The 12153-nt window shown below is 37.8% G+C and overlaps 1 protein-coding gene across 4 annotated transcripts in view; it reads left to right on the top strand.

Moving 5' to 3' along the window:
* Positions 1 to 12153, top strand: part of VWA8 (von Willebrand factor A domain containing 8) — a 370485-nt gene that overhangs the window by 227332 nt on the left and 131000 nt on the right. For all 4 annotated transcript variants that reach the window (XM_036831946.1, XM_036831947.1, XM_036831948.1 and 1 more), the window contains 3 exons: positions 6968 to 7076; positions 8609 to 8747; positions 11322 to 11521. In XM_036831946.1, coding sequence (XP_036687841.1) covers positions 6968 to 7076; positions 8609 to 8747; positions 11322 to 11521 — 448 coding nt within the window. The remainder of the gene's footprint in view (positions 1 to 6967; positions 7077 to 8608; positions 8748 to 11321; positions 11522 to 12153) is intronic.

Genomic DNA, 12153 nt, shown 5'->3' on the forward strand with positions numbered 1-12153 from the left:
TGAGTAATATTCCATTGTATATATGTACCACCACTTCTTTATCCATTCATCTGTCAGTGGGCATTTAGGTTGCTTCCATGACCTGGCTATTGTACATAGTGCTGCAATGAACATTGGGGTGCATGTGTCTTCTTGAATTATGGTTTTCTCTGGGTATATGCCCAGGAGTGGGATTGCTGGGTCATATGGTAATTCTATTTTTAGTTTTTTAAGGAACCTACATACTGTTCTCCATAGTGGCTATATCAATTTACATTCCCACCAACAGTGCAAGAGGGTTCCCTTTTCTCCACACCCTCTCCAGCATTTGTTGTTTGTAGATTTTCTGATGATGCACATACCAACTGGTGTGAGGTGATACCTCATTGTAGTTTTGATTTGCATTTCTCTAATAATTAGTGATGTTGAGCATCTTTTCAATGTGCTTCGTGGCCATCTGTATGTCTTCTTTGGAGAAATGTCTATTTAGGTCTTCTGCCCATTTTTGGATTGGGTTGTTTGCTTTTTTAATATTGAGCTGCATGAGCTGTTTATATATTTTGGAGATTAATCCTTTGTCCGTTGATTTGTTTGCAAATATTTTCTCCCATTCTGAGGGCTGTCTTTTGGTCTTGTTTGTAGTTTCCTTTGCTTTGCAAAAGCTTTTAAGTTTCATTAGGTCCCATTTGTTTATTTTTGTTATTTCCATTACTCTAGGAGGTGGATCAAAAAAGATCTTGCTGTGATTTATGTCAAAGAGTGTTCTTCCTATATTTTCCTCTAGGAGTTTTATAGTGTCTGGACTTACATTTAGGTCTTTAATCCATTTTGAGTTTATTTTTGTGTATGGTGTTAGGGAGTGTTCTAATTTCATTCTTTTACATGTAGCTGTCCAGTTTTCCCAGCACCACTTATTGAAGAGACTGTCTTTTCTCCATTGTATATCCTTACCTCCTTTGTCATAGATTAGTTGACCATAGGTGCGTGGGTTTATCTCTGGGCTTTCTATCCTGTTCCATTGATCTATGTTTCTGTTTTTGTGCCAGTACCATATTGTCTTGATTACTGTAGCTTTGTGGTATAGTCTGAAGTCAGGGAGTCTGATACCTCCAGCTCCGTTTTTTTCCCTCAAGACTGCTTTGGCTATTCGGGGTCTTTTGTGTCTCCATACATATTTTAAGATTTTTTGTCCTAGTTCTGTAAAAAATGCCATTGGTAATTTGATGGGGATTGCATTGAATCTGTACATTGCTTTGGGTAATATAGTCATTTTCACAATATTGATTCTTCCAATCCAAGAACATGGTATATCTCTCCATCAGTTGGTATCATCTTTAATTTCTTTCATCAGTGTCTTATAGTTTTCTGCATACAGGTCTTTTGTCTCCCTAGGTAGGTTTATTCCTAGGTATTTTATTCTTTTTGTTGCAATGGTAAATGGGAGTGTTTCCTTAATTTCTCTTTCAGATTTTTCATCATTAGTGTATAGGAATGCAAGAGATTTCTGTGCATTAATTTTGTATCCTGCAACTTTACCAAATTCATTGATTAGCTCTAGTAGCTTTCTAGTGGCATCTTTAGGATTCTCTATGTATAGTATCATGTCATCTGCAAACAGGGACAATTTTACTTCTTCTTTTCCAATTTGTATTCCTTTTATTGCTTTTTCTTCTCTGATTGCTGTGGCTAGGACTTCTGATTGCTGTGTTGAATAATAGTGGCGAGAGTGGACATCCTTGTCTTGTTCCTGGTCTTAGAGGAAATGCTTTCAGTTTTTCACCATTGAGAATGATGTTTGCTGTGGGTTTGTCGTATATGGCCTTTATAATGTTGAGGTAGGTTCCCTTTATGCCCACTTTCTAGAGAGTTTTTAACATAAATGGCTGTTGAATTTTGTCAAAAGCTTTTTTTGCATCTATTGAGATGATCATATGGTTTTTATTCTTCAATTTGTTAATATGGTGTATCACATTGATTGATTTGCGTATATTGAAGAATCCTTGCATCCCTGGGATAAATCCCACTTGATCATGGTGTATGATCCTTTTAATGTGTTGTTGGATTCTGTTTGCTAGTATTTTGTTGAGGATTTTTGCATCTATATTCATCAGTGATATTGGTCTGTAATTTTCTTTTTTTGTAGTATCTTTGTCTGGTTTTGGTATCAGGGTGATGGTGGCCTCATAGAGTGAGTTTGGGAGTGTTCCTTCCTCTGCAATTTTTTGGAAGAGTTTGAGAAGGATGGGTGTTAGCTCTTCTCTAAATGTTTGATAGAATTCACCTGTGAAGCCATCTGGTCCTGGACTTTTGTTTGTTTGAAGATTTTTAATCACAGTTTCAATTTCATTACTTGTGATTGGTCTGTTCATATTTTCTATTTCTTCCTGGTTCAGTCTTGGAAGGTTATACCTTTCTAAGAATTTGTCCATTTCTTCCAGGTTGTCCATTTTATTGTCATAGAGTTGCTTGTAGTACTCTCTTTGGATGCTTTGTAGTTCTGCGGTGTCTGTTGTAACTTCTCCTTTTTCATTTCTAATTTTATTGATTTGAGTACTTTCCCTCTTTTTCTTGATGAGTCTGGCTAATGGTTTATCAATTTTGTTTATCTTCTCAAAGAACCAGCTTTTAGTTTTATTGATCTTTGCTATTGTTTTCTTTGTTTCTATTTCATTTATTTCTGCTCCGATCTTTATGATTTCTTTCCTTCTGCTAACTTTGGGTTTTGTTTGTTCTTCTTTCTCTAGTTCCTTTAGGGGTAAGGTTAGATTGTTTATTTGGGATTTTTCTTGTTTCTTGAGGTATGCTTGTATAGCTATAAACTTCCCTCTGAGAACTGCTTTTGCTGCATCCCATAGGTTTTGGATCATCATGTTTTCATTATCATTTGTCTCTAGGTATTTTTTGATTTCCTCTTTGATTTCTTCAGTGATCTCTTGGTTATTTAGTAACGTCTTGTTTAGCCTCCATGTGTTTGTGTTTTTTACTTTTTTTTCCTGTAATTGATTTCTAATCTCATAGCGTTGTGGTCAGAAAAGATGCTCGATATGATTTCAATTTTCTTAAATTTACTGAGGCTTGATTTGTGACCCAAGATGTGATCTAACCTGGAGAATGTTCCATGCGCACTTGAGAAGAAAGTGTAATCTGCTGTTTTTGGATGGAATGTCCTATAAATATCAATTAAATCTATCTGGTCTCTTGTGTCATTTAAAGCTTGTGTTTCCTTATTAATTTTCTGTTTGGATGATCTGTCCATTGGTGTAAGTGAGGTGTTAAAGTCCCCTACTATTACTGTGTTACTGTCAACTTCCTCTTTTATAGCTGTTAGCAGTTGCCTTATGTATTGAGGTGCTCCTATGTTGGGTGCATATGTATTTATAATTGTTATATCTTCTTCTTGGTTTGATCCCTTGATCATTACGTAGTGTCCTTCCTTGTCTCCTGTAACATTCTTTATTTTAAAGTCTATTTTATCTGATATGAGTATTGCTACTCCAGCTTTCTTTGATTTCCATTTGCATGGAATATCTTTTTCCATCCCCTCACTTTCAGTCTGAATGTGTCCCTAGGTCTGAAGTGGGTCTCTTGTAGACAGCATATATATGGGTCTTGTTTTTGTATCCGTTCAGCAAGTCTGTTTCTTTTGGTTGGAGCATTTAATCCATTCACGTTTAAGGTAATTATCGATATGTGTGCTCCTATTACCATTTTCTTAATTGTTTTGGGTTTGTTTTTGTAGGTCCTTATCTTCTCTTGTGTTTCCCGCTTAGAGAAGTTCCTTTAGCATTTGTTGTAGAGCTGGTTTGGTGGTGCTGAATTCTCTTAGCTTTTGCTTGTCTGTAAAGCTTTTGATTTCTCCATCGAATCTGAATGAGAACCTTTCTGGGTAGAGTAATCTTGGTTGTAGGTTATTCCCTTTCATCACTTTAAGTATATCATGCCACTCCCTTGTAGAGTTTCTGCTGAGAAATCAGCTGTTAACCTTATGGGAGTTCCCTTGTATGTTATTTGTCTTTTTTCCCTTGCTACTTTCAATAATTTTTCTTTGTCTTTAATTTTTGCCAGTTTGATTAGTATGTGTCTCGGCATGTTTCTCCTTGGGTTTATCCTGTATGGGACTCCCTGCACTTCCTGGACTTGGGTGGCTATTTCCTTTCCCATGTTAGGGAAGTTTTCGACTATAATCTCTTCAAATATTTTCTCGGGTCCTTTCTCTCTCTCTTCTCCTTCTGGGACCCCTATAATGTGAATGTTGTTGTGTTTAACGTTGTCCCAGAGGTCTCTTAGGCTGTTTCCATTTCTTTTCATTCTTTTTTCTTTATTCTGTTCCACAGCAGTGAATTCCACCATTCTGTCTTCCAGGTCACTTATCCGTTCTTCTGCCTCAGTTATTCTGCTATTGATTCCTTCTAGTGTAGTTTTCATTTCAGTTATTGTGTTGTTCATCTCTGTTTGTTTGTTCTTTAATTCTTCTAGATCTTTGTTAAACATTTCTTGCATCTTCTCAATCTTTGCCCCCATTCTTATTCCGAGGTCCTGGATCATCTTCACTATCATTATTCTGAATTCTTTTTCTAGAAGGTTGCCTATCTCCACTTCATTTAGTTGTTTTTCTCGGGGTTTATTTTGTTCCTTCATCTGGTACATAGCCCTCTGCCTTTTCATCTTGTCTCTCTTTCTGTGAATGTGGTTTTTGTTCCACAGGCTGCAGGATTGTAGTTCTTCTTGCTTCTGCTGTCTGCCCTCTGGTGGATTAGGCTATCTAAGAGGCTTATGCAAGTTTCCTGATGGGGGGAACTGGTGGTGGGTAGAGCTGGCTGTTGCTTTGGTGGGCAGAGCTCAGTAAAACTTTAATCCTCTTGTCTGCTGATGGGTGGGGCTGAGTTCCCTCCCTGTTGGTTGTTTGGCCTGAGGCGACCCAACACTGGAGCCTACCTGGGCTCTTTGGTGGGGCTAATGGCGGGCTCTGTGAGGGCTCATGCCAAGGAGTACTTCCCAGAACTTCTGCTGCCCATGTCCTTGTCCTCACGGTGAGATACAGACACCCCCTGCCTCTGCAGGAGACCATCCAACACTAGCAGGTAGGTCTGGTTCAGTCTCCTGTGGGGTCACTGCTCCTTCCCCTGGGTCCCGATGCACACACTTCTTTGTGTGTGCCCTCCAAGAGTGGAGTCTCTGTTTCCCCCAGTCCTGTCGAAGTCCTGCAATCAAATCCCACTAGCCTTCGAAGTCTGGTTCTCTAGGAATTCCTCCTCCCGTTGCTGGAACCCCAGATTGGGAAGCCTGACATGGGGCCCAGAACCTTCACTCCAGTGGGTGGAGTTCTGTGGTATAAGTGTTCTCCAGTTTGTGTCACCCACCCAGCAGTTATGGGATTTGATTTTATTGTGATTGCGCCCCTCCTACCATCTCATTGTGGCTTCTCCTTTGTCTTTGGTTGTGGGGTATCTTTTTTGGTGAGTTCCAGTGTTTCCTGTCGATGATTGTTCAGCAGTTAGTTGTGATTCTGGTGTTCTCGCAAGAGGGAGTGAGGGCACGTCCTTCTACTCCACCATCTTGAACCAGTCTTCTCTGGTTTTGTATTCTATGCAAAAAATATCTAAGCCTTGCATGGTCTTATTAAGTATATGGAGGTATTTTGTCAGATTACTCTTTCACTGAAAATAAAATGATTTTCTAAATCTCAATATGTACCCTTTTAATGATCATCAAGCTCATTTCAAGCATACATTTCAATTTATAGCCACATGTACATGCCTTATTTTTAAAGAACTTTTAACTCTGAATCATTTTTGGCCTTCACTTAGAATGGAATAAGAAATTTATACTGAATTAAGTGACAAATTAATGGTTACTTTTTTAAAGATTCAAGGAAAAGGTAGTATGATTAAAAAGTAAAGGCTTATTCTAAAAAATTTGTCTGTGGTTTTGTACTTTAACATTGCTATATTTGTTTTTGCAAGTTATTTTATTTAAATGTAACTTTAAATAAAATGGAATCTAAACACAGAATAATTCCATTAGAAGTCAGAATAGTAGCTCCCTTGGTAGGGGTAATGACTGAAGTGGTCCATGGGAGTTTCTGAGTGTTGGTGATGCTTGGGTGCTGGACACACACGTGTGCTCAGGACTAAGTGGCACATTTATGTGAACGTTTCTGTAGGTATATTATATGGCAAGTCAAAGTAAAAAAAAAAAAAAATTAAAGTGCTAAAATAGACCCTATGAAACTTGCCCTGTACAACTTACAAGCATGTGACTGGTAGTACTGTGTACTATTTATTATTTGATTTCAAATTTAGGAGAATAGAATGAAAAAATTGATAGATTGCTCCATTGTTTTTCCTAAATCCTTCCTATACTGTAATAGGAATTTGATATTAAATTGCTAAGTATTGGGCTTCCCTGGTGGCGCAGTGGTTGAGAATCCGCCTGCCAATGCAGGGGACACGGGTTCGAGCCCTGGTCTGGGAAGATCCCACATGCCGCGGAGCAACTGGGCCCGTGAGCCACAACTACTGAGCCTGCGCGTCTGGAGCCTGTGCTCTGCAACAAGAGAGGCCGCGATAGTGAGAGGCCCGCACACCGCGATGAAGAGTGGCCCCCGCTTGCCGCAACTTAGAGAAAGCCCTCGCGCAGAAACGAAGACCCAACACAGCCATAAATAAAATATTTGGAAAAAAAAAAAATTGCTAAGTATTTACCAATTCAGGGGAAAAATATGTAAACCCTAATTATATTTGCCATTAAGGTAAAAACAGACTAGGACCTTACCTTCTGAGTTTCTGAAATGTGAAATCTTTTTCTTTTCAAAGTATATTTTAAACATCATATTAAAGACTATCTTTTAATAAAATTAAATATAACTCACTTCTAAGTAAAGCATTCTTCAAATTTGCTTGTGTGGTCGGTAATATATGGCTCATTATTTTTTCCTATGACTTGGAAACAGGAAGAAATGTTCATTCTTCAAATTAATCCTTGACAGGTTGCCTCTGCCAGAGCAGACCTTCATGGGCTATTGGACAATTGGTCAGTCAAGAAACGGAATGCAAAAACTATTGTGTCCAGCAGAAACTCATCATATAGACGTAAAGGTTGATATCATTATTTCTTCATTAGAATATTGAATGTTATCGATTTTTCTGTATCTTCCCTGGAAAAAATCCATTCAATCTCAGAAATGACTTGTTCTGATGTTATTTTAGAATAGATTAACTTCTGCTCTAATTCTTACGCCAGTTGGGCCTCTGAGGGACTCAATGTAGGTAATGGCTAATGGCCAGTAGAATTCCTAAGAGCTATCCTGTATTTCAGGAAAGTCAGATAGGACGGTTACTCCATTATATTTGTTTTCGTGAAAAAGGGCAAAGGAGTATCAGTCACTAGTTGCAATAGAAACCCGTCTAGGTTTGACTGTGGGGAATTAGATGCTTATAAAATCATTAGAAAGGACAGGAGGAACAGAGTCAAGGGACCATCGCTGGACTTTTGGTTTCAAGATGAGTGTTTTTGCTTCTGCTGCCACCCCTGTTGTTGGGAGCTGCACAGTAAGGCAGGATCAGTAAACTTTTCCTGTAAAGGGCCAGATAGTAAATATGTTAGGCATTGTGGCCATACAGATTCTGTCACAACTACTCAACTTTGCCATGGCAGCAAAAAAGCAGCCTCAGACAGTACATTAACAAATGAGTGAGACTGTGTTCTAGTAAAATTTTATTGACAATAGCAGGGAGATGGCTCAGACTTGACCCGCCATAGTCAAGTTTGTCTTGACTAGGCCACAGTTTGTCAACCCTTGTAAGCAGAGCATAGAATCTGACTGCTCATATTTGTCAGAGCCTCCTTATCTGCTCTGACTGCAGGAAGATGGCCCCTGCCTCTCATCTGCCTTCCAAATCTCATGCAATTGCATTTAATTGGCAGAACCTAAATCACATCCAGTCTGGCCTCTGAGGGACTCAATGTAGGTAATGGCTAATGGCCAGTAGAATTCCTAAGAGCTATCCTGTATTTCACGAAAGTCAGATAGGACGGTTACTCCATTATATTTGTTTTCATGAAGAAGGGCAAAGGAATATCAGTCACTAGTTGCAATAGGAGTATGAGGAATGTAGTTTTTAGTCTTCTAGCTCCTAAGATACAGACTAGATAGAAGGGGTGAGAGCGCCCATGGATGGCAAAATAGTAAATATCTAACCCAAACATTGTTGATTAATTAAGGACTGTAAGGGCATGCAAATCAATGTTCAAGAGTCAACTGTATTTAAAAAATTATTCTCCTAGTTTGGACAGCTCTGGGTCCCAGTACTTGAAGTTCAAAACTTGCTCTTGGCTTAGGAAAGAATGAAGGAATGAGAACTCCTATGGGATTTTACATCTGCTATATTTTGTGAGTAAAAAGAAAAGAAAGTGAGAAATTAAATAAGATAGCACATGTGAAAGCATTTATAAATGCAAGTATATGGTATTATGATTGTTATAAGTATCATGCTAGTCAGTAAAATGAGAAGAGGTATATCAAGATGTGGAATATTTGAATTGAAAATCTGTATTTTGGAAGAACTTTAGCTTTTCTACTTTTTGCTAACTACCCAAATGTCTTAACTCAGATAACTATTTTTTCTAGGGTCCAGCACTTATAAACATACAGGAGTATCCAATAGAAAGACATGAAGGAAGATCCCAAACCTTTACTGAAGAATGTGCCTCCTGGAAGTTACCATTGGATGAAATTAACTTAATCTGCGACATCGCTACATCACATGGTATGTCAGTTTATTCTTTTGATTTTTCCTTCCTGCACTGATTTTTTTAAAAGCAGGATCAAAATAATCTCTAGACATCAAGAAGTCTATGATAGACTCAGTAACTGTGTCATTCTTGGATTGAATGGCAATTATATGTAATTTAGAACTAATTTCCTATGACAACCTAACAAAATACTATTGTGAAATCCACATAAGCACTGCTGAGTTTATATGCATGTGTCTGCTTCTCATTACAATTGTAGCACAAAGTTAAACACACCCAGGCGTGTGCTAAAAATAGAAGAGGGAAAGAAAAAGGAAAAACATTGGATTTTTTTGGCTCGGATTCCAGTTTGGTGATTGCATGAACCCTGAAAGCAGGGCTGGAGGATTTGCAGTCAGTAAACCTCTCGTTGTAAAGAATGGCAAATAAAGGATGTGAATTTTTGGCATCTACGTCTCTGGACTGTTGCCATTACCTACTGATTCATGCAGTGTGCCCTGGGTACTTTCTGGCAGAAGTTTTCAATTGATGGCAGTTGCTAAGGTGATATAAACAGAAGTGATGGCAGGGGAAAGGGAGAAATTCTCTAACTTGTCTACAATGGAGGTTATTCAGGCAAAAATTCAGAAGCAAGTTTTTGTTCATGTAAATTCTGTGGATGTTTTCTCCAACATCAGCTATGTTGAGTAAAAATATGTGCTTTTAAAATGTACAGGGTTTTTGTTGGTAACAGACTGGTGTTCCTATTAAGATATTTTACATTCACTAGTAGAGAATAAGTATGAATCTTACGGATAAAATTTGAACTTTGCCCTGGTCTCATATTTAGAGATTGTAAGTAAGTATGCTGTGATCCTCTGCCCCATGCCAGTGACAGGTGTCATTAAACCTTGTCACAGTCTCACAATTCTCAACACAGCATTCCAGGCAGCCACTGTGAGCCAGTCAGAATTGGTCCTTAAAAATGAAACTCATTTTCTGTCCCTCACATAATTTAACCCTCTATTTTAGTATTGTCCACATTTGCAAGCTAGGTTTTTGTGTTGTTTTTTATTTCTTTGTTTTTTTACCTATTCTGTATTGGTGAGAGAAAAGAACATTTTCTTGGGTTAGCATCAGGGTTAAATATACATATATATGTGTATATATATATATATATATATATATATATATATATATATATATATATATATATATATTTGAGCTAAAGACCAAACAGCACTTAATGCCTGCAATAAGAGAGAACAATTGTAAGTTCATGAAGTACATTTCTATTTATTTATTTTTTTTTACATTTCTATTAATACTGTTATTATATTCCCTGGTCCCTATACTATGTACAAAGGTGCTCAATAAATGTTGAATTGAACTTATTTGTGCTGATAGTAGAAGCATTAAAAAGATTCTTAAATTATAAGTTGTGTGATTCTATCTGATATTTAGAACTGTAGCGCGCACACACACACACACACACACACACACAGTTCACATTGTCTCCTAAATAATGTCTTCTTCTGCCCTTCCATTGACTTGTGTTTCTTATCAATGTTAGCTTATTTAAATTTACCATATCTTTATATATATTTAAGTTTTCTATATCTTTATATATATTTGGTCTTTATGTGTAGACATGACATATACATGCACACACACATACACTATATTTTTTTTCCAGATTTTCATATCTTGTGTCTTAGTTTTGGGTTCAGAAAATATGACCACTGTAAATAGATACCTGGATAATGAGTGATGTTAATAGCGTTTATTATACAGAAGCAGCTTAATCCCTTGCTTCAAGGTTCCCAGAAATAGAGATTATGGGAAACATAGTCCAAAGCCTGGCTTCTCTAAGGGAAGCCCTCAAACCAACAGCAGTGACATCTCCTGGGAGCTTGTTGGAAAGGCAGAGTCTGAAACCCCACCTCAGACCCACTGAATCAGAATCTGCCTTTTCATTAGATCCCCAGGTGATGCATATGCACTTGAAAGTTGAAGAAGCACTGAAATAGAATTCAGAAAAATGGACCTAGTCAAGTACTAGTTTGAAAAGACAGAGATTTTGTAATAATAAATACACAAATATGAAAAAAGATAATTTAGAAAATAAGATCCATAGAGCTAAGAACAAAAAATGGGATTACTTATTTACTAGAAAAGCCTAAAGATCTTGTAACTAGCTGGGAAATGCCGGATTAGCAGATAGAAGATGTTGACCAGCTGTTGTCCATCTGAGCCAACAATAAAATAAGAAGAAACAGACTTTTATTGAGGCATAAAATACTTTCATACAAGGAAGAATTTCCTGACATTGAGGAGTGTTAAATATTTAATGGTGTTAGCATGAGATGTTATAGAATTCTTTGGGGACCAGATACTTACTTCCAGAAATAGGTAGGTGTGGCCCAATGTACAGTTACAGCAGGTGCGAAATTGCTTCTCAAAGTGCTCTTCGACCTAATCAATCCATTTGCAGATCATCTGCTGAGTTCTGATTGTGTGCTGTCTCACGATTCAGTTTTCACTGGACCATTTGACCAGTCAGAAAATCTATTGCAGACCATGGAATTAACACTTTTTTGTCATTTCAGAAAATGAGGAAAATACTCTTTATGTAGTTGCATGCAATCCCGTTTCCTTATACTTTATGAATATGACTGGGAAAAGCGGCTACTTTGTGGACCTTTTTGACATCTTCCCAAGAACGGCCAGTGGAGTCTGGCACCCATTTGTGACAGTGGCACCACTGGGAAATCCCCTCAAGGGTCAAGTGATTCTCCATGAGCAGCAGGTAATGACATGGTCTAGTTATGCCCAGGGTAACTGATGCAAAGGAGAAGGCAAGAGTGTTTTTCAACCTATAACTAAAAATTTGTGCTTTCATAAAGATTGACTAAAAATATGTGCTTTCATAAAGATTGAGGACAGGGGCTGAAGGACGGGGTCAGGAGTTGTATTTTATCAGTACCACAAGGCAGGCTAATATCTTCCTCTCTGAAGAGACTTCTCAACCTCAGCACTAATGACATTTGAGGCTAGATAATTCTTTGTTGTGAAGCTTACATTCTCTTTGGGGAGACAGACAACAAACAAGTAAGCCAACAAATAAATACCAATTTCAAGTAGTGGTAAGTGCTGTATAAAAATAAGGTAAGGTCCTAAGGAATGATGGGGGTAGGGTAGGAGGAGATGAAAGGGTAAACAGTACTCAAAAGAGTGCTCAGATATCTCCCCTTAGGAGATGACATTTTACCTGAAACCTGAATGGCGTTCTTTATGTGGAGATAGCCATGTAAATATACTGAATGGAATTATCTTAGTCTGTTTGGGCTGCTGTAACACAAGTACCATAGACTAGGTAGCTTATGAACAGAAGAAATTTATTTCTCACAGTTCTGCAGCCTGGGAAGTCCAAGATCAAGG

This window comes from Balaenoptera musculus, chromosome 18 (assembly GCF_009873245.2).
Source record: "Balaenoptera musculus isolate JJ_BM4_2016_0621 chromosome 18, mBalMus1.pri.v3, whole genome shotgun sequence".
Lineage (NCBI taxonomy): Eukaryota > Metazoa > Chordata > Mammalia > Artiodactyla > Balaenopteridae > Balaenoptera > Balaenoptera musculus.